General features: G+C 42.8%; 1 protein-coding gene across 1 annotated transcript; it reads left to right on the top strand.

The window, feature by feature from the left end:
- Positions 1–15265: 15265 nt before the first annotated feature.
- On the top strand, positions 15266–22288 carry LOC127228178 (NADH-cytochrome b5 reductase 2). The gene is made up of 8 exons (XM_051192653.1): positions 15266–15357; positions 15566–15638; positions 17652–17758; positions 18354–18483; positions 19205–19288; positions 20060–20145; positions 21234–21333; positions 22064–22288. The coding sequence occupies exons 1-8, from the start codon at positions 15280–15282 to the stop codon at positions 22234–22236; spliced, it is 831 nt and encodes a 276-aa protein (XP_051048610.1). The 5' UTR covers positions 15266–15279; the 3' UTR covers positions 22237–22288.
- The last annotated feature ends 177 nt before the right edge of the window (positions 22289–22465 follow it).

Here is a 22465-nt window from a genome sequence, read left to right as displayed (position 1 = left end):
GTCCCTGTGTTTTGCATATAACTTACAACAGAAGACTAATGAACAATGCACTCTGTTGTTAACATGTATGGGAGTAATATGTAAAAAAATAAGTCATGCAACTACATGGACAATACCTATTCCTTGAAAGTTTGAAAATACTTGTCTAAATTTCCTTCACAATCACTGAGTTTTTTATTTAAAATTTTCTACATATAACTGGGATAATGTATCATCTCCTAGTGAGAGATCAGGTTTTCCTCTTCATTGTCTTGAGCTGTGTATAACATTCCCTGTTGGTCAATCTTATTACTTTAGAGATAGCTTCTACTTTATGTTCCCAATTTTATATATTTTAAAAATAATTTTTGAAAAGTAGACTACCTAGTGTTTTTATCATTAGAAAAATGTTTTTAAATTTTTGATAATCCTAATTCCTCTGACTGTATCCTATTGAGTAATTCCAGTTAACCTGAACAGGTAGACTGAACAAGGGCAGCAACGACAACACTGAGATCTTCTCTGCACATGACTGACAGGTACGGCTGTAATCCACGTTGATCTTAGAAGGAAGCTTGAAACTTGCTTGTTTTTCTGTCAGAACTCTCAAATCTGTGTGTGATGGCATATAGTGTCTGCTTTTGAGGCTTAATATTGCTCCTGTACAAATCCATGTTTGCAATGCCCTATCCAAACCTGCTATTAAATTTTTACTATTACTGTAAGAGGGTTGAAAAGTGAGGCCTCTAAACAGATTTTGCGTCTTAAAAACTCTAATCTCAAGAACTCATTAATTTATGATCATCACCAATTCTGACACACAATGTAACTGAGAAGGAAATACTTTGGTGCAGACTCAAAGATAAATTTTAGAGGTGCCAGTCCATTATGATAAGGAGGGAGTGGCAAACAATGTATATCATGGTAGCCAGGAAGCAGAACAAAGGGCTCAGAGCAATACGCCATGGCTAAAATACAACCCCAAGTTCAAGACCCCAGTTAATCTTCATCCTACAAAGCTGTGCTTCCCACCCTTCACCACTCTCATAGCTTAACACACTGAGGTTTGACCCATTTAATAATTCAAAGTCCTCAGGATCTACTCATCTTAAAATGCTGCCAGAGACAGCACCAGAGAGAGGCAGGTTCAAGACCCTAATCTCCTGGGAGTTTCTTAATTCAATCCAATTGATAATTAAGATTGTCACCATCATACCATGACCATGGAAGTAATTTCAGGGTAAATTCTTGTGTATTTTGGCCCCTCCCCCTCTCTTGCTCACTCTGTCTCTGTGTTGCCTGAGCTCACTGGCCCTTCTGCCTCAAAACTCCCCCCAGATTAAAACAACATGGCACCATATAAACTTCTGTTGTTTATAAATTACCAAGATACTAGCCTCTGGTGTCTATTGTAGGAGTAGAAACTGGATTAAAGCACACATAGAAGACAACCCTTGCTTATAGCCTGTTGGGCTGCTGGAAGAACTGATTGTACTTCCACTGTGAGCATCAAACTGGTGAGTGCCTTACTTTCCCCACAACGCTAGACGTTTTGAGAAAGCCACCTCCCTGTATGTTTTAATGAAGGCGTATCTGAATTTCTTTGTTCTCTCACTTTCTTTGGGCAGATTTAAGCTGCCTATGATATGACTGGAGTTCAAGACCAGAGGAATCAAAGCCCTCCATCTCTTCAGCTGCCTTGGCTGTTAGCTTTTCCCTATGACTGCTGAAGTTTCATTAGCTTCTGTTTCCAATGTTCACCAAGATTGAGTCTTAGGTGTTTCTGGAGTGATATGTAGGATGGAAACACACACACACACTGAATAAATAAAATATTAAAAAGTAAAATTGGAAAAAGAACCAAGGATTTTGTTATGGTTGAGATATGAAACCACTTGCAAATTCATGTGTTGAGGCTAGAGAGATAGCCCAGTGGTAAGAGCACTTGGTGCTCTGGCAGAGGACCTGAGTTTGGTTCCAGCACCCATATGGTGGCTCACAACTACCTGTAAATCTAGTTCCTAAGAATCCAAAGCCCTCTTCTGGCCTCCAAGGACACTGAATACATATAGTGTACAGACACGGGCAGACAAACGCCCATAAATATAAAATAAAAATAAATAAATAAATCTCTTTTTTAAGAACTCACATATTGAAGTCTAGGTCCCAGGCTGGTGTGTCAAAATAATTCTGCCTCCCTTAAGCTACTTTCTAGGCTTTGTCAATGATGAGAAGTGATTAGCATAGGCTTGTACATGTGCAGGAAGATATAGTCACACAACTGCTGGAAGTCTGCTCTTGCTGGCTAACTCAACTGAAGCTCAATGATCCTTCCTTTGCCCCCAAGCTGCTTGCCCTAGATAATGTGATCCTAACTGCCCCAATTCTGATAGCACCCTCTCCTGCCCTATCTGCATTCTAGTCATGGATCACTTGGTTCATTCATTCTTCCAATCACTGCTGGGAAAATCTCCACTGAGTGTTGTCTTCCTGACAGTGATCTCTCTTAATCCTGGAGATACAAACACTAATGAAGCCCAATCTCTGGTTTCGAACACCCAACTTGAGAACTGAGTACAGTTGCCTCCCTAGTTCAAGATGATGGACCCGAAGTCTAGGAGTGTCGGGAGAGGCTTTAGCAGGGGGTTGACATCTACCTGTGCTGTGTCTTAGAAGATCTCCAGGTTAGCAAAAAGAAAAGGCATGCAGGAAAGTTGAAATGAGCCAAAGATAGAAAACACTTTTTTATTTTATTTTATTTTTTCATAAGAAAGGGTCTGTATATATAATGCTACTGGCCTGGAACTCTCTATGTAGACCAGGCTGGCCTCAGACCTTAGAAAAGAACTGTTTGACATTAAAGAGAATAATTCTTTATCTTTGAGTGGATAAGTCCAACAAGCAATAGTGACATAAAAGTCCCATCTTTGTCTCTAAAGCATACTGGGAATATTGTGCTTCCTTCACCATGGGGATACTGTGGAGAGCAGTAGATGCTGGCTTCACTTTTGAAGGAAACAAGTATCCCTGCCACATAACCTGGTCATTTACAGTCATTCTTCTCTCCCATGATGTTTTTTGGGGCAAGGGAAACTCACCTGGTAGCTTGAAAAGGCATCCTTTGGGAGAGTGGCTGTGACTATTAAGAACTTTCTTGCCACATGTGGTGATTTTTTGGTCAAGCATTAGGAGGATAGAGACAGTTGGTCCAGGCTAGCCAGGGCCATACAGAGAGGCCCCTATATCCAAAAAGGAAATCTTCTCTCTAAATCTGTAGAGACACATTCTAAATCATTTTAAGAAAATTCTTCTAAGAAGTGAATGTTCCCATGTAAAAAGCTTTATGTCAGTATTTAGAAACCCTACTTCTAGTGTGAAATAAGGGGTCAAGTCCTCCAATTCTAATTTCAGGAGTTTGCTTTCCTTCCTTTTTTTTTTTTTTTTTTTTTGTTTTGTTGTTGTTTTGGGTTTTGTTTTGTTTTTGGTTTTATGAGACAGGGTTTCTCTGTGGCTTTGGAGCCTGAATTGGTGCCCATGTATAGATCAAGGAAAAAGGCAGGCAATCCACTCATCTTACTTGAGAAAGTGGGGTGTGAGCAATAAGTTCCACATTTTTTTATCCCTCCCCAATAATTACTAACATGAAGATTGAAAATTAAGAAGTTAAGTTAGCAGATAAAATATATCACTACATTCAATCTACCACTTACATTTCAAGGTTGAAAACTCACAAATCCCTGACTCATTAGAAAAGTTTATCTGTTCTTCGAATTCAGAAAGCTCTGATGTAATCACTTCTGCCAAGTGCCCAACCCCTTCAGACCCTTAGATGTATCTTACTGTATCATCCTTGGGTTTGTTTTATATATGTTTATCATATTTATTTGCCGTGTGTGTGTGTGTGTGTGTGTGTGTGTGTGTGTGTGTGTGTGTGTGAGAGAGAGAGAGAGAGAGAGAGAGAGAGAGAGAGAGAGAGAGAGAGAAGATGCCAGGGCACACACACACACGTCACAGACAGAGGAAAACTTGTAGGAGTCACTTCTATTCTTCTATAATATGGATCCTGGGGATCACACTCAGATCATCAAACTTGTTAGCAAATACCTTTAACCACTGAGCCATCTCACCCACCATTGTTTTGGTTTTCTTGAAGTAACACCTACACTCAATAGGTGGAGGCAGAAGGATTCCAAGGCCAGGCCAGGCTGGAGCACATAGAGAGTTTTAAATCAGCCTAATCTCTCTCTCCTCATTTGTTGCTTTATCCCAGTCCCCAAATCTAGAAGTGCTACCTGGGAACCCACAGGCCATTCCTGCCAGGAGAGCAAGGAGGCTGACTGCAGAGCTTCCCCTCCCCCTCCATTTCTCCAAATCCAATCCCCCAGTCTCTTCCTCTCAGCTCTTTAGTAGACTTTCTGTTGTGCCCCCATTCATAGAGGACTAACTAAGCAGATCCTGATGGAACACCCAGCTTTCCTCCCTCTTGCAAAGGTCCTCAAGTACTGTTAGGCTTGCCCATTACTAAAGTCTCAAGTCTCAATACCCAGAAATACCTGAACTTCCAGGGGCCACACCTATCAAAACTCCTGAAGATTTTTCTATAGACAACACACTGCCATCACACTCCCCTAAAATCCAAAGAGGAAACAGGAACTAAAAATTAAAACACCCACCCAACAAAGACAAAACAGAATATCAGCACCTAGATCTTCCCAATCTCAAATGTCTAGACATCAGCATAAAAACACTACTAATTTAGCTAGGACAGTGTGTCTCAACTAGAGCCCAGCAACCCTACCATGGCAAGCCCTGAATATTCCAACATATTTGAAGCACAAATAGGCCTTAAAATCGCCTTTATGAATATGATAGAGGTCTATAAAGAGGAAACAAATAGATTCCTTAAAGAAAACTATGGAAACAAAAACAATGTTAAGTGAATGACCAAAACAGTTCAAGTGTGTCTGCAAGTGAGAACAGAATCAATAAAGGGAGGGAAAACTGGAAATAAAAAATTAAGTAATTTAAACAGTAGACACAGAGGCAAGCTTTATCAACAGAACACAAGATATGGAAGAGAAAATCTCAGGCATTAAAGACACAATAGTAAAAACAGATACACACATCAAAGAAAATGTGTCTAAATATACCCTGGCACAAAACATCCAGGAAATCTGGGACACCAAAAAGACCAAATCTGAGAACAATAGGAATATAAGAAGGAGATGAAACCCAGCTCAGAGGCCCAGAAAATATTTTCAAGAAAATCATAGAAGAAAATTTCCCTAATTTAAAGAAGAATATTCCTATCAAGGTACAAAAAACACACAAACACCAAATAGATTGGACCAGAACAAAAGTCCTCACGCTACATAATAATCAAAACAGTAAACACACACAACACAGAAAGAATATTAAAAGCTATATAGGAAAAAGAACAAGTAACATATAAAAGCAGACCTACTAGAATTACATCTGACTTTTCAATGGAAACGTAAAAGAAAGAAGACCTGAACAGATATTTCATACTCTAAGAGGCCACAGATACCATACCAGACTATTGGAACCAGAAAAACTTCCAATTTCTGTAGATGGAGAAAATAAGACATTCCATTAAAAAGCTAAATGTAAGCAATGTCTATCTACAAATCCAGCCCTACAGAATGTGTTAGCAGGAGGTTAACTACAACCATGAACACACAAGGGATAAATAATCTCACACAAGCAAAGTCAAAAAAAGAGAAGCAACATACACACAAACAAACAACAAAATAACGGGAATCAACAATCACTGGTCATTTGTGTATCTTAACATCAAAGGACTCAGTTCCCAAATAAGAAGACAAAGACTGACAGAACTGATTCAATTTCAGGCTCCATTCCTCTGTTCTATCCAAGAAACATACCTTAAAGGATCCAGACCCTCACCCAGCCCCCCTTCTTTGGCAGCCAGGACAGGCTGCAGAAAAGACCTAGCAAGATGTAGATCTCTGACTCAGCAACATGTGCTGAGCCCCGGACTTGCCCGACCTTACCCTAGTCCCTAGGAAGCCAGATATCCATGTGGCAAGGAACCACATGGAAGTTAGCTGGTGAACTCTGGAAGTGCTTTACTGATTAAAGTGGAAGCAGAACTTAGCAACTGCCCTGGGAGGGCCTCTAGGCATAGTAAACTTCCTGCAGCTGCAGTTGACCAATAAACACAGGACAGGTTGCCCAAGCCCAGAGGTGCACCAATCCTGTTGCTATGCAATTAGCAGACCCTCCCTTTGTTCTACTCCAATGGAGGTCCTTCTTGCTCTACCCTCTGTGTCAGACAGACAGAGGACCAGAGTTAATGCAGTTAACTTATTAATTAAAAAGGCTCTTTGCTTTTGCATTGGATCTGGTCTCATGGTGGTTTAGGGGGTTCAGAGTCTGGGCACAACAGGCACAACAACTTTACCATCAAAGATAGGCATCACCTTAGGATAAAGAGTTGGAAAAAGATATTTCAAGCTAATGAACCTAAGAAACAAGCTGCTGTAGCTATTTTAATATCTGACTTTAAACAAAAACTAATCAGAAGAGATAGAGATACTGATTTTAAAAAACAAAGAAAGAAAAAACTCCATCAAGAGGACAGTTCATTTCTTAACATCTATTCCTCAAACACAAGTGCATCTAAGTGCATCTAAGTTCACAAAGAAACACTACCACAGCTTAAATCACATATTGACCCTCACAAGTGGATAGTGGGAGACTTCAATATCCAATTTTTGCCAATAGACGGGTTATCCACACAAAAACTAAACATAGAAATGCTGGAGCTAACCAATATTATAAACCAAATTGACTTAACAAAAACTTCAGAACATTTCACCTAAACACAAAAGAATATACTTTTGTTCAGCATATTATAGAACTTTCTCCAAAATTGGCCACACACTCAGACACAAAATAGGTTTCAACAGATACAAAAAAATTAAAATAACACCCTGTATCCTATCTGACAACCACAGATTAAAGCTGAATATAAAAGCAACAGAAAGTTTACAAACTTATGGAAACCAAACAACTCCTCACTACTGAATGAAAAAATGTATCAAAACAGAAATAATAAATTTGATACTTTCTAGAAATGAATGAAAATGACCACATAACTCACCCAAAATTATTAAGTACTGTGAAGGTTGTTCTACCTACCAGCCAATTTCATAGCATTAAGTTCCTACATAAAAATGTGGAGAAATCTCAACAGCACACCCGAGAAACCTTTAGGACAAAAAGAATAAATCACACCCAAAAGGAATAGACAGAAAGAAATACTCAGACTCAGGGCTGAAATAAATAAAATAGAAACAAAGAGACAATAAAAATAATAAAACAAAGAGTTGGTTCTTTAAGAAAACCAATAAGATCGGCAAACCCTTATGCAAATTAAAAGTCAGTGAGAGAATATTCAAATTAACAAAATTAGAAACAAAGAAATGGGGAGCATAACAGAGAAGAAGGAAATCCAGGTAATCATAAAAACAGACTTTAAAAGCTATAGCCCACCAAATTGGAAAATCTAAAAGAATTGTATAATTTTCTTAGTAGATACCATTTACCAAAGTTAAATCAAGATCAGATAAGCAGTTAAAACAGACCTATAACTTATAGTGAAATAGAAGCAGTCATTAAAATCTCCCAACTAAAATATATATATAAATTTTAAAAAGCCCCGGGCCAGATGGTTATAGCATTAAAAAAAAAAAAAAAATCCACCATACTTTCAAAGAAGAGCTAATGCCAATACTCCTCTTATTATTCCATAAAACAGAAACAGAAGGGGCATTGCCTAATTCATTTTATGAGACCCAACAAAGAAAGAAAATTATGGACCAATTTCCTTTATGAACATAAATGCAAAAAGTAATAAAAAACACTTGCAAATTTAATTCAAGAACACATCAAAAAGACCATCCATCATAACCAAGTAGGCTTCATTCCAGAAAGGCAGAGATGATTCAACATATGTAAGTCAATAAATGTAATCCATCTTATAAACAAACTAAAAGACAAAAACCATAAGATCATCCCATTAGATGCAGAAATGGCCTTTGACAAAATCCAATACCCTTTCATGATAAAAAAAAAAAAAAAAAAAGTCCTGAAGATATCAAGAATACAAGGGAGGTGCCTTATGTGATAAAGTTTACAGCAAGCCTATAGCTAATATCAAGTTGAATGCAGAGAAACTCGAAGCAATTCCACTAAAATCAGAAACAAGACAAAGCTGTCCACTTTCCCCATACCTGTTAAATATAGTACTTAAAATCTTAGCTAGAGCAATAAGACACAACGGAACACAAATTGGAAGGAAGAAGTCAAAGTAGCTTTATTTGCAAATGATATGACAGTACATAAGTGGCTGTAAAAATCCCACCAGAGAACTCCTATACCAGATAAACAAATTCAGCAAAGTAGAGTCAGGCAGAAAGTCAAGAGTTATGGAGAGAAAGAAGGGAGAGGCAGGAAGACACCATGCAATCATCAGGGAAGCAAGATATGAGGTAACTAACCACAAACATTGTGGTAAAATACAGAATAATAGAAATAGGTTAGTTTAATTGTAGAAGCTGGTCAGTAACATGCCTGAGCCATTGGCCAAACAATTATTAGAATGAATATTAAAGTGGTTATTTTGAGAACTGGTAGGCAGGACAAGAAATCTCCTATATATGTGTGTGTGTGTGTGTGTGTGTGTGTGTGTGTGTGTGTGTGTGTGCGTGCGTGTGCGTGTGTGTGTGTTGCTATTACATAAGGGTGCTATGGTATAAGGATGCTGTGGTAGAAAGATACTGTGATTTTAGGATTCCATGATGTAGGCATGTTGTGATGTAGGGATATTGTGATATAGGGATGCTGTGTTTAGAAGGAGTCTGTGGTATAGGGATACTGTAATATAGGAATGCTGTAGTACTGGGGTGCTGTGCTATAAGGATGCTGTAGTATATAAAGACACAAAACGATTCAGAAACTTGGGCATGCATTCTATGTTTGCTATTGATCTGGGAGAAAGCATGGGATCTCTCTAAAAAAAATATATATATATATATATACACATACATACATACACATATTGTATTCAAGTGGTAGTAGAAGGTTATAATTTCTAGTGAGGCTTCACTGTGAAGTCTGTGACTCTATGGAAGTGAAGATTTGCAAATTCTTCTTAGAATTGTCTATAGTCCGTTTGCTGTATATTCACTTGTTCTTGCTTTTAAACTCATTTCTGAGATGGATATTGTTCTTAAAACAAAACTCCTTTCTGAAAAGCTTCTGCTTCTGTGCTTTCAAGAGATGAAATAAACACCAGGCTAAAGCTGTGACTATCTGAAGTGTGAGGAAGCAAAATATCCTGCTCTAAATATATTTCCTTGGCATATGAAACTGCAGATGGAAATAGCTCTGAAAATATGTGCTTTTATGAAAGCAATTTATATCTATCTATGCTAGCAAAGTAAGTGGAGGAGGAAGGCAGAGATGTGTCCTCTGAGATGCATCTACCTGTCTATCTTGGAAAGATCTTTTCACAGGAAGAACAGGTTGGGGATGGGTCCTAATGCCTGCCCAGTAGAGATCACCACAGGTTCTCCTTTGAGAGTTGCTATGTGGGGAACTGTGCCTTATAAGACAACCTTTGGAACTTTGTGTTGCTGTAGTTTTTAGGATAGAGGCCTAACAAGCCCAATAGGCTAGATGTGGGTAGTGGCACTTACTATTGCTAATGAAAAGACAAATGATAACAAAAAACAGAGAAAGTGATTCAGGAAGAGAAACAAGTAAGGAGATCCAGTGACCACCCAAGGCCTTCTTCAGGGCCTTGACATGAGGTTTAGGTTTAAATTGAGGACACAAGGTATATGTAACCAATCAGTCCTGGTCAAAGTGCAGTCCTATCATTTACCTGTCACTGTCTCCTAGCTCCCTGCCTATCCTGCAAGTTATCACACTGTGTGGTTCTCTTCAAGAGACAAGCTTCCACTCTGGCTTTTCCTTCCCCAACATGACACTCCTGGAGAAATTCCATTTCCTTGAGGTCAACTATATCAGTAGTCTGAGAGCCAAAGAACAGATGTCTCTTTCCAGAATGTCTTCCTTCTTGCCAGGACAGTTATACACACACTTCCTCACTCTTCTTTCTAAAAAACAAAAGTTTATAACTTTGTTCATTTTTATTGTATGTGGAAGGGTGGTTTTTGTTTGCTTTTGTTTTTTGCCTGCATATGTGTCTGTGTACCACATACATACCTTGTGCCCAAAGAAGCCAAAACATGGCATCAGACCCCTTGAGAGTGGAATGATAGATATGCGTACTAGGAATCAAAACCTGGGTCCCATGGAAGTGCCAAACAGTGCCCTTAACCACTAACAATCTCCCCAGCCCTACACTTCCTCCCTTGACCATTCCATGGCTTGTATTGCCACCTTACCACCTCAAATAGCCACAAGACCCTCTTCCTTTGAGCCACATACAAGTGACAGTTGTCTAGCCCTTATGATGAAATTCAGACTTTGTTTCTGTAGCTCTTTGTTAACTGCTGTGTGTCTGTTCGTTTCACAGAGTGAAATAACAAACACAGGGAGAAGAGGAAAATGGTAAGTTTTTCTACACCAGTCCCAGCTGTATTGAAGTGGAAGTTTGGGATGTGTCAGTGTCACCTCATTTCTTCTCATGCACTATCCCCCTCCCTCCTCCTGAAGCCCCTCCCTTCTCTAACTGGAGGCCTGAAGCTCTCATCCCCAGATGGTACAACCCTATGCAGGTGGCATGTTCCCCCTAGGAACAGCAGTTGCTTTCCCATCAACTCCCTGTTGCTCCAAGCTGTGAACTCACAGTCACTACCTTCTGGAGGCTGGAGCTCAGCCTCTGCCACAACAGATGCTGTTTGGGATGAGTTGAAACAACTTCTGTAAATATTGGTGGAGAGCTTGACTAGCGCCATCGGCATAGCTCAGCAGACATAGCTGTTAAGGAATGAGATCCCTTGGAGAGGGAAGGACAACAGGAATAGGATTCTGCAAGCTGTTCTTTTCACTCTCCACAATCTTAGTCTTGTGCCAACTCTAATCAGTCAGGAGTCTCAAACCCCTTTGTCTCTCTGCAGTCTTGCCTGGGCAAAACTCTGGAGTCGCACAGAAATGTGCTGTTTTCCATAGCCACCCTGTTTTTTGTTTTGAGATAGTGTCTTCTGTGGCCCAGACTGGCCTCAGAGTTGTTACATAACCTAAAGTGACCTTAAATGTCTTATTCCTCTGCCTCCACTTGCTGACACCACAGCTATGCATCACCATACCTGGTTTATGTGGTACAGGAAATCAAACCCAGGGCTTCATGCATGCTAGCCCACCACTCTACCAACTGAGCTGCACCCCTAGCCTACCACAGTCACATTTCTGTTATGAGTGTCTAGGTTGAAGACATTTCAAAAACTCAAGTACAGCCACTGTTCTATCCCCATCTGCAGTGCTCAGTGGGGAATTCTAGTCAGACAGCACCAATATACTTTAGTGCCAAATACTTAAAGAAGCAACCAGGGGAAAATCCAACTCTACATTGGTCAGTGTTGGTGCCTAGAGTAGTCTAGGCTTTCCCCTGTGTCTCATAAAGCTCACTCCAGTCAAATAAATGTGGTTGCTGCCATTCTTTGTCCTGAGTGACATTTTAGAAGAATACACAAAGGATGAGCTCATGCCATAGAAAAGAGGAAAATAGCATGTCTGTGGCCTGGCAGAGACAATGAGTTGGGGTTGTGACCAGGCAGGAGGCAGCTTTTGAGAAAAGAGGTTGGCCACGGAAGCAATTAAAGCCTTAGGGAAAGGGGGAAGAAACTTCTGAGATACAGGAAAAATGCTTTTTAAATATGTAAAAGATTACAAAGAAGTCCATAGAGATTAAAAAAATAGATTTTTTAATGTATTGCTGTCAATAAATTATTATAAACTCCATGGCTTAAAACAACATAAATTTATTCTCTTACAGTTCTGGACTCTAGAAGCATAACAGTTGCTCAGGCTAAAGTCAAGGAGCCAACAAGGCTCATTCTTTCACCAAAGGTTGTAGAAGGAATTTTCATGTCCTTGAATTTCAGTTTCTAGTGACTACCTAGACATCTTAGCCTGTGGCTCCATTCTCCATCTCCAAGGTTCATCACTCTGCTATCTTCACTGCCCTGACCTTTCACTCACTGCCTTGTCTTCTCTGAAGGACTCATCATCTCAGGCTCTCCAGACAGCAGAGGACAATCTCCCTGCTCCAGGATTCTTGACCACAGTCTGAGACACAGGGAAGAAAATCAAGGTATTTTCTTTTTTCTTTTTCTTTTTCTTTTTTTAACTATCCACCACTAAACATCATTCCATCCTATTATAAAAATATAATGTCCAATTATAAGAACAAAATTATTACTTCCCCACCTGGGTGGGATTGTGTTGCACGGTTTGTTTTTATGAAACTGCTGTTTGAGGGTGGTAGTGACCCGTGCCTTTAATCCCAGCACTCGGGAGGCAGAGGCAGGTGGATATCTGTGGATTTGAGGCCTGCCTGGTCTACAGAGCTAGTTCCAGAACAGCCAATCTGACACAGAGAAACCCTGTCTTGAAAAACCAAATAAATAAAAATGCTGTTTGAGTTATCAAGTTGAGTTTCATAATACTGATGAATTTTTGGTTAGGATTGGGAAAGAATTTCAAAGAACTTCAGACATCCCTTAAACGTCTTTCTGTCATCTGTACCATGATTTATGAAAGGTTGAGAGTCTCAGCATTAACAATTTTTAAAACTGGATAAACTCTGAAAACATTTAAGCTGTTTTAACTACCTCCTGTGGAATGAACTGTTCAACCAAGAGTTGATTCTTCTTGTAAAAATCTAGCCCTGGGGAAAATTCAGCCTCCCCAGCTTGTTCACACCACAGTAAGATGGAGAAAGGGGTTGCTGCAATATTGTTTACAGGGCAAACTGGAGAAACGGGAGTTACAGCCTAAGGAAAAGCACTGCAGTGACTGCATGTCTAATTTAACATGTCTCCTGAGCTGCTACCCTGAGCCTCCCAGAACCAAGTGTTCGCAGGGTGGGGCTGGCAGCAGCGTGCCATGCACTCACTCGTTGGAGACAGGACAAGACTCTATGGAAAACAGGATAAGAAGTCCAGATATGAGGATTCTTCACAATGCACTTCAGAATCTTAGTTTCCTTTTCCACTATTGCCAATGGCAAAAGTAAACTCTCATTTCAGTCTGAGAAAGCCACAGAGGCCAAGAAACAGGTCCCTGTCAGCTAGGGTCACAATAATAGAGGACCACAGACTGTCTAGGCAGAGGCGCTGAGAATCCAAAATCAAGGAATGGGTCAGGTGAGGACTTTCCAGAGGCCTGTTGGGGAACTTAAGATTTTGGCCTTCTCCTTAACTTTTGCATCATCTATCTTCTCTATGCACGATCCTGGGTTCTAATTTCCCCTTTCAGTGAAGACCCCAGGCACACTGGATTATCTTCATTACCTCAGTTATCTCCATCGAGGACACTTTTGTTGGTGTTAGGAGCTGGTATGCAAGGTAGGAATGTGAGAAAAATCAGCTCACATCACCACATCACCCTCCACTCCAAGCAATATGCTGCGGTAAGGACACACAGTGACACCTTCCATGATGCCTTCCTGGGCCCTCAGGTCATTGGCAGATAACTTTATTTTTTAACAGCTTAAGTGTTTAAAATATAAAAGTCAGGGCTGGGGGTACCTCCCCGAAATCCCAGCTATTTAGGAGGTTGAAACAGGAAGATCAAATATTCAAGACCTCTCCAGGCTACAGAATGAGTTTAAGGTCAACTTAGGAAATTTAGTAAAAGTCTGTCTCAAAATTCAAAAATATACAAACAAACCAAATAACAACAACAAAAAGAAAGGGCGGAGAATGTAAGACACCATTACCTTAGCATGTGTAAAGCCCTGAGTTCAGTCTCTAGTACGGAGAGGGCAGGCATGACACGCTGCTGCCAGCCCCACCCTGCGAACACTTGGTTCTGGGAGGCTCAGGGTAGCAGCTCAGGAGACATGTTAAATTAGACATGCAGTCACTGCAGTGCTCTTTCTCTAGGCTGTAACTCCCATTTCCTCAGTTTGCCCTGTAAACCAGTTTACAGGAACCCCTTTCTCCATCTCACCGTGGTGTGAACAAGCTGGGGAGGCTTAATTTCCCCCACGGCTGCTGGTATGAACACGGAGACTTAAAATGCAAAGGGATCCCTGTCATGAATAGGAAATCTGGAGGCGAGTATGCACCCATCCCCACAGGACCAGCCAGGGAGGCTCAGGTCTGGACCAGTGCAAGAGTCACATGACACAGAAGCCTGAATATGATGCTATCCAGGCCGGAGTCAGAGCGTCCCTGGCCGCTGCGCTGCTCGGTTTTCCCGGTCCTGATCACCAAGAGGCACTGTCCAGCTCGAGGACAAGTTGAGCCTCTCGCTCCTGGTGGGTTCCCCTAGAAAGGCGCGCGGGGCAGGAAGGAATCCAGGGCTGGAGACAGCGGCAGGCGATATCTGAAGCAGGACTCACGGGCGGTTTCCCAACTGGTGGGAACCCTGGGCCAGAGGACTGGGCAACAGCGGATCTTTCTGGAACAGGTCAGGGTATGAACAACCTGCCCTGGTTAGGGAAAGGGGCAGAGTTGAGGTCTGTTGTGGGGAGATCAGCCACACCTCTGGCACGTGCTTATTTACCCCCTTTGCCTGCCCTGGAAGGTGCTGGTGAGTACCTAAGTCACTCACTCCTCCACTACATCAGCTGATGGGTCGGATCAGGAAGTGAGTGGGAAGTCTCAGGAGAGGTAAGCCCTGTCTTTAGACTTGCTGTTAGTCACAACCACCTGGCAAGGATAGCACAGTTCTCTCTCAGGCGACCTGTTATAACTAATGCCGTCACTCCTCCCCAACCACTGCATCTTTGGCTGTGGCCAGGATGGAGGTAGGTGGGCAAGAAGGGCCTGAAGAAACTACCACTCTGGGGCAGCTGTCAAGCCTTGTCCAGTGGGCCCGGCCTGTTGAACCTACAGCTAAACCTCTCTGTCCTCTGGCCTTTACAGGCAGCCTTCTGTGTTAATACCTTTCCCTCTGCTAGTCCTTTGAGACATAAGATCAGCCATGCTCGGAGCTGCCTATTCCGGGACGGGTGAGATCTGAGGTCTATACTCACACTATGTCTGCTAGGACTACTCCCTGCTGTTGGTCTTTGGTGTCATCAGGGCCACTGTGATTCTCATTGTTCTGAAGAAAATGAGCTTAAAGAAGAAAGATCACATCACCTTACAGGACCCTGAAGCCAAGTACCCCCTGCCCTTGATTGAGAAGGAGGTAGTGGTTCACCTAACCCTTCCCCTGATTATGTGAAAGAGGAAGACAGGGGGGTGGGAATGCTAGCTGGGAAGGTGGGGGTGAGCAGTGACCTCAGGGCCAAATGGAGTGCCTTTCTAAGTCTCTGGCTCACACTCCAAGCTCCTAGAGAGCCAACAGAACCTGTTTGTTTTCTGATTTTGTTTTTGTATTTTGTTTTTTTAACTAGCAAATCAACCACAACACCCGAAGGTTCCGCTTTGGACTGCCCTCACCAGACCATGTCTTAGGGCTCCCTGTGGGTGAGCAGTTTTTGGTGACATTTCTGGGTCTGGATCTTTGGGATGTTCAGTTCCTATTAGCAATGGATTCCCATTCTCACAGAATGTGGAGGATACACTGATATAATCCTGGACCATATGAATAGAGAGAGATAGGAAGACAGACTTGAGGACAGTGCCTTCATTGTTCCGCTTGGATTGTCACAAAAGTAGTATCTTGAGGAACGCTGAAGAGTTGGAAGGCCTAAGATCTCACTAAAGCCTCACTAAAGCCCATGAAATTTAAGGCCAATGCCTCAATCAACCTCGCTGACTTTCCATCTTATAAAATAGTATTTCCCAGGCCTGCCAGTCTATTTCAGGTGTAGCAAGGGTAAAATGATTGATGGGTATGAAAGTTCAGAAACTGCATAGTGTTATAAATGGATGAAAGAACAGATATCCCCTTAGAGTCAAAGCCCAAAATGTGTGGGAAGTCACTAGTGAAGCAGATGCCCTAAACGGACAGTTATCTGAGGGGGCCTGAGACCTCCATAAGGAAACCAGCCCTAGCTGCCATCCTCAGATTCTGAGTTGCCCCACTTCCAGTTTTATCAATAACAGCTCCAGACAATGAGTCCACTCTCCTGAGGTAGAAAACCTCAGGGACAGGTGTGGGGCAGAGAAGCCTTGCTGCGTGCCTCCTAGTGGATTGATGACCTATTTTCAAAGAAAGCCATGACTTCAGTTCTGACAAGTGATGAAATTATAAGGCTGGGGCCCCGAGCCTGCTTGCTGTCCTTCACTCCTCCATACATGAGAGTGCTATGTCACTGGGCCTTCCATTCCTCTAGCTGTCACCATCCTGCTTGAGGGGCAAGCATGAGCCACTTGAGAAACAGGACTTGTTGAGGCTTCTCTGACCTACCCTCCATTCACTCCCAGCGGAAGCAGTATGGTCAGTGGGACAAAGTGACAATAGTGGCCTCTAAGAGTCTGACAGGAAAACTGCCAGAGCCTTACAGTTCAGCTGAAGTGAAGATGGTTAGAGATGGGCCCCTGGGTTGGGGACACAGCTCCCCAGGTCCTCAGTGCCGGGTTAGCTGATGCTTCAGGCCTGTGTTCTCAAGTATCCCTGGTGTCCCATCATGTGATGGCTATTAAGTTTGCACCTCATTTTCTAGGGACTCCTCAAAGACCCAGACAAATACTTCTTAACACCCCCTGAAGTATCCCCTCTCTCCCTCCTTACTTTCTGGTTTCTCTTCATCTCTGTCTCTCAAGTTTCCTTGTCTACCTGTGTTTCTAATTTCCAAGGTGTACTTGATTTCTCCTCCACCTGAACATGGCCTGGAGATTTCTTTTTGTCTCTAGGTTTTGGCATCCCTTGATGCACCCCCCACACCCCAGTCTCTGAAGCCTAGACTTGAATCTGGCTCATTATCTGACATTGGGCTACAATCTCAACTCATAAATCTTTGGCCCTCCAGGCCTATAGAATTCTACTCTGGACAGGCAAAGACACAGTATAAATGTCCCTGTTGCTTCTCAGAAAAACCAATGGCCAGGATGGCACACATTGCTGCTTTATTTGAAACAGAACTGTCTAGGTCTAAGGACCCTGAAGTAACCATAAGGCTAAGCCCTGTTCTCTGCTGAGACACAGATGGGAAACTGGTGGATCCCTCCCAGACTTTGGGTTAGGAAGAAAAAACTTCATGAAAACTATAGTTTTCTTTAAATGGAAAAGACAAATCTTTTTTGATCTGTGAGACAAGGTCTTGCACTTAGCCTAGGCTGGACTGTAACTTAAAGCCCAGGTTATTTTTGAGCTCAAGTCCATCCTGTCTCTGATGCCCAAGGGTTAGGATTACAAATATGAACCACTACACCTGGCTCCTTTTTGTTATTTTTTTAGTATCCATTCTCACCTTTAATTATGTCTTACTCCAGAGTTACAGTGTGATCATAGCTGGGCAGATGTTATCAAAGTGAATATTTGGTGGATTTCTGGGTTCTATTTGATTAGTAACACTTGATATATATTTTTTGTAGGTAACTATGTCCATCTCTTGGCCCAAATTAAGGACGAATTGGTGATCAGGGCTTACACTCCTGTCTCTGGTGACAATGATCAAGGTTTTGTGGACTTCATTATAAAGGTAAATAATGTCCACTTTAACCAGTTATCTGGAGTCCTCAGGTATGGCTCCACTTATGGCCTGGACAGTGCTTTCCAATAGTCTCATTTGTAGTGTCTCAAGGGATTGCTGTGTTTAGTTTAATTGCCAACTTGACACAATCTAGAAGCCACCTGAGAAGAGTCTCAATGATAGACTGTCTATACCAGGTTTGTCTGTGGAAATATAGAAAGACCCAGCCCAATGTAGGTGACACCATTCTGTAGGCAGAGGACCCTGAATGTGTAAGTATAGAGAATGAACCAAGCACTATTAGGTCTGCATGCACTCATTTCTGTTGGATGTGATGTGGTGAACTGCTTCAAGTTCCTGCCTTGACTTCTTCCCTGCACAATGGACTGTAACCTGGAACTGTAAGCTAAAATAAACCTTTTTTTCCCCCTAAGTTGTCTTGTTGGGGTATTTTACTGTGGGAACAGAACCAAAACCAAAACAATTGTTCACAGTGAGTGGGGCCGTGTTTGCTTGCATGACTTCTGAATGCAAATGTACTTTCCTGCTGTGTGCAACTGTAGCCAAAGGCTTGGAAATGTACAGACCTGTGCTTGTTTTTCAGATATACTTCAAAAATGTGCACCCCAAGTATCCTGAAGGGGGAAAGATGACTCAGTACTTAGAGAACATGAAAATTGGGGACACCATTCTTTTTCGAGGGCCAACAGGGCGCCTGTTCTATCATGATCCAGGTACCGGGTGCTGTTCTGTGGGGTCTCACAGTTGGGCAATTCCTCTCATAGTTGGGAGATTCCTGTAGTGGTCTTACTGTGGTCTTCCTCTGTTCTGAGACACATGGGCTTGTACTTCAAATCTTCAAACATCCACTCATGGCAATGCATTTATGATGACTTCTGTCACTGCTCATATTTATTTCACAAGCTTGTATGCTTCGTCTAGAATGGTCTCTGGCATAGAAACATGAAAGGTGCCTGCTGATGGTGGAGGGAGTCCACACTGATTGGCTTATCCAGATTCTCCATTTACTCACTCATTCACCATTGTCATGGAGGAGGTTCTGCAAGGCTCCAAGTTCATTTCAGCTTGCTTAAGAAAAGCCCCAGCTAGGCCAGGCGTTGGTGGTACATGCCTTTAGTCCCAGAACTCGGGAGGCAGAGGCAGGCAGATCTCTGTGAGTTCAAGGCCAGCCTGGTCTACAGAGCAAGTTCCAGGACAAGCTCCAAAGCAATACAGAGAAACCCTGTCTTGAAAAACAAAAACAAACAAGCTATCCCACAGGATGCTTAGCCTCAGTTTCTATTCTGTACACTGGTGGCCAGTGAAGCTACTGTATCTAATTCTCTGGCTTGGAATGCCATAACCTTAGCTGGACTTGCCTCCTGAGAGTCAGAAATCTTTTGTAGGTAGCCAGACAAGGGCTGCAGAAGTCAGAAACATTCTCTGTGTTTCTAGGTTCCCTTACAGTCAAAACAGTCAAAACAAGTGAGCCTGAAAAAAAACTGGTTCATCACCTGGGGATGATTGCTGGGGGCACAGGTAAGATTTCCCAGTTACTCTAAGACCATTCTAACTTGGGAGTGATTTGAACCGATGAATGGTGGTGCAAGCAATTACTCTCCAGCTGTGGCCAGCTGGTGGTGTGGGAATGTGGCATCAGATACTCAGTCTGACCCTCTTCCTCTGAAACCAGCATAGTGACTCCCTAGAAGCCATGGGAGCCTCTCTTATGAGGCCAGGCTGGGCAGGCTTTGCTCAATGGTTTCTACATAGTAGGAGATCCAGTTCTAGCCTAAGTCTCCAAATCCCTTGAGAATGAACCTCAGGGAGACACAAAGGGTGTTAGGCACCATCACGGGCAGGGTTAATACTATCACATTCTCTGGTGGAAGTGAGGACATGAACTCACAGAATGCTCCTTCCGTAGGAAAATAAAAACAAGGGCTGAGCATATGGCTCAGTTGGTAGAATATTTGCCTAGCACACATGAGGCCCTGGGTTCCCCAGCATCACATAAAACAGGCATGGTAGCACATGCCTGTAATTCCAGTACTTGAGATGATCAGAAGTTCAAGGAAATACTTGTCTACATAGTGAGATGTGGCCAGCCTGAGATATGTGAAACCTTATCTCAACCTGACCTGATGCACTAGAAGGGGACAACAAAATGAAGGTTCTTCCCTACTTTGGGTTTTGGGGGACAGAAACGAATATGGTAGAATCAGGGTCAAATGGAATTGCTAGTCTACTAAAGGCCAGGAACTAGGGCACTGGAGATGGGAGCAAGCTGGCCTGCCCACTGTTTTGCAGGCATTACGCCCATGCTGCAGCTCATTCGCCACATCAGCAACAACAGCAATGATAGGACCAGGATGTCCCTCCTCTTTGCCAACCAGGTCAGTCTGCAGAGTCAGCGCAGATCTTGCCACAGTAGCATGGAATGTTCCCTGAGTTGGGACTCTGTATGAATTCATTCCCCTCTGGTTGTCTGGGGACAGGCTGTATGGGTGCTTTGGGCTGTGGGGGCTTAGTGGGCTCTGGAAGTCTGATGACAGCTGAAGAAGCTGAGGCCAGGCCTGTTCTGTTTGTTTCTTCTTAACCCTCACATTTTCCCTGCAGACCCACTCTACACACTGAGTTTTCACCTTAATTCCCAGTTCTGTTTTTCTGAGTATTAAATAATGGATGTTCTTGATGGAAATTCTGAGAAATTCAGAAGAATACTTTTCTTTTGTCTTTTCCCCTTTGAGTGCTGTGGATTTATGTATGATATATTCATATATATGTTTCTTACATATTATATATACTTTTTCACTTAGCAGTATCAAATAGACATCATCTTCTCACTAACTTTAAACTGAATTCACACCAGAACCAAAGCATTGTTTTCCTAAAATTTCATCCAGGTTCTTCCCAGATTTTGTCATAAACAATAAGTAATTATGAGTAATTGGACCTGACCAGATAACTTCTATTTTCTGAAACAATGTCAGAAGTAGCATTATTGGGACAAGAACCATGGAGGGTTTGATGGCCCAGGCCTGGGTATTTTCTTGTAGTCTTGTCCCCCTTTTCTCAGATGCGAGTGTGGACCACTATATTCTTCTATCACTAGCACCACCCTCCCCTGGGCCAACCCGCACCAAGTCTGTGTCCATTGGGCCTGCTAAGCCTGATCTCTGGATTCAGGGAAATGAGTGGGACTTTCGCATGCAGACAGTGCTCTGTGTGGCCAGCCCTTCCAGCCAGAGGGCAGATGCTGTTGGAACCTCTACATCACCCTTCAGCCCCACCGACTCTTTGTATTGATAGAGATAGAATATAGTATGCAGGAGGATCAGGGAATTGTCTGCCCTGGAATCTGACAAGCTCTCAAGCTAGGACAGTGGCAATTGAGGTACGAATGTGCAGGTCCAAGTGTTCAATCTAGGTGGGCATACTGACTGTTCCTGGGGGGACCTTTGGAACATTGCTTCTTTTCTAGACAGAAGAGGACATCTTGCTGAGAAAGGAACTGGAAGAAATTGCCACAACTCACCTCCACCAGTTCAACCTGTGGTATACCCTGGACAGGCCTCCTGATGGTATGACCCATGTTACTCTCTTATTCTGAGTCAGCTCTGCTTTTTGACACACCTGCAGACCAGTTTCTAGCTTTTGTTTGCTTGCTTTGTGTTCAAATTTACTTCAAGAGATTAAGCCTTGGGGCTCTTGGTCTGTATAGGGCATATATGACTCTGATGGGAGATTAGGAACAGCAGTTTGTAAAGGGGAGTCAAGGACAGCTGCTGAATACCTCCACACTCCCCAGATTGCACTGAGTAGACTCTGAGCCATGAGGCTCCTTAAACACCTGCCCTCCACAATCAGCACATTGCACATAAAATGGTCAACGCCCCTTTACCCTCTTTTCCTGCTCATGGCTACTCTGCTTCTCACCACCAACCTCTTCTGGATAACAGTCAGCCTTCATATGCTGAGCCTCAGCCAGCTCCTGCAGCCTCTACTAGCACTACCTTGTACATACAGGGCTCATCGCCTGCTTCCCTGATCTATACCTGTGTTGGCATATATCAAGCTGCCCAGAAGAGGGTGCTGCCCAACTCCACAAAAAAAGCCACCATACAAATGTGACCTCCTCACCCATCTCCAAGGCTAGAGCCTGGAATCTGGAGTAAATGCTGCAGATGGCTGGAACCGGCTATATCAGTTTCTTGGATCTGTGTGATTCTCAGTTTTTGTAAGGCAGCCTGGTCTCCAGCCATTAGGGGCAAACACAGAACCTCACTTCTTCCCTGCTCTGCTTCACTTCAGGCTGGAAGTACAGCTCGGGATTTGTTACTGCTGACATGATCAAGGAGCACCTCCCTCCCCCTGGGGAGGACACACTCATCCTGGTGTGTGGTCCACCACCTATGATCCAGGAGGCAGTTCACCCCAGCCTGGAGCAGCTTGGCTATACCAAGGACATGATTTTTACCTATTAACACATCCCATGCTCCTTGGCAGCTCACTCCCTGTTTCAGAGTGGGTTTGACTTCACTCTGTTTGCAAAGTACCTCTCCACGTACCCTTTGGCAAGGTGATGTTCTCCTGGGTGTGGGCCTGAGAAGAGTTCAAAGGACAGAAGACAAGGTGGTATTTGAACTTCAAGGCTTGGAGGCTGGGAATGAGGCTTCTTTCTCCCTGGCTTAGTGTAATAAACCAGACTGCTAT

This window comes from Phodopus roborovskii, unplaced genomic scaffold (genome assembly GCF_943737965.1).
Source record: "Phodopus roborovskii unplaced genomic scaffold, PHOROB, whole genome shotgun sequence".
Taxonomy (NCBI): domain Eukaryota; kingdom Metazoa; phylum Chordata; class Mammalia; order Rodentia; family Cricetidae; genus Phodopus; species Phodopus roborovskii.
This window is presented reverse-complemented; position numbering and strand designations above follow the sequence as displayed.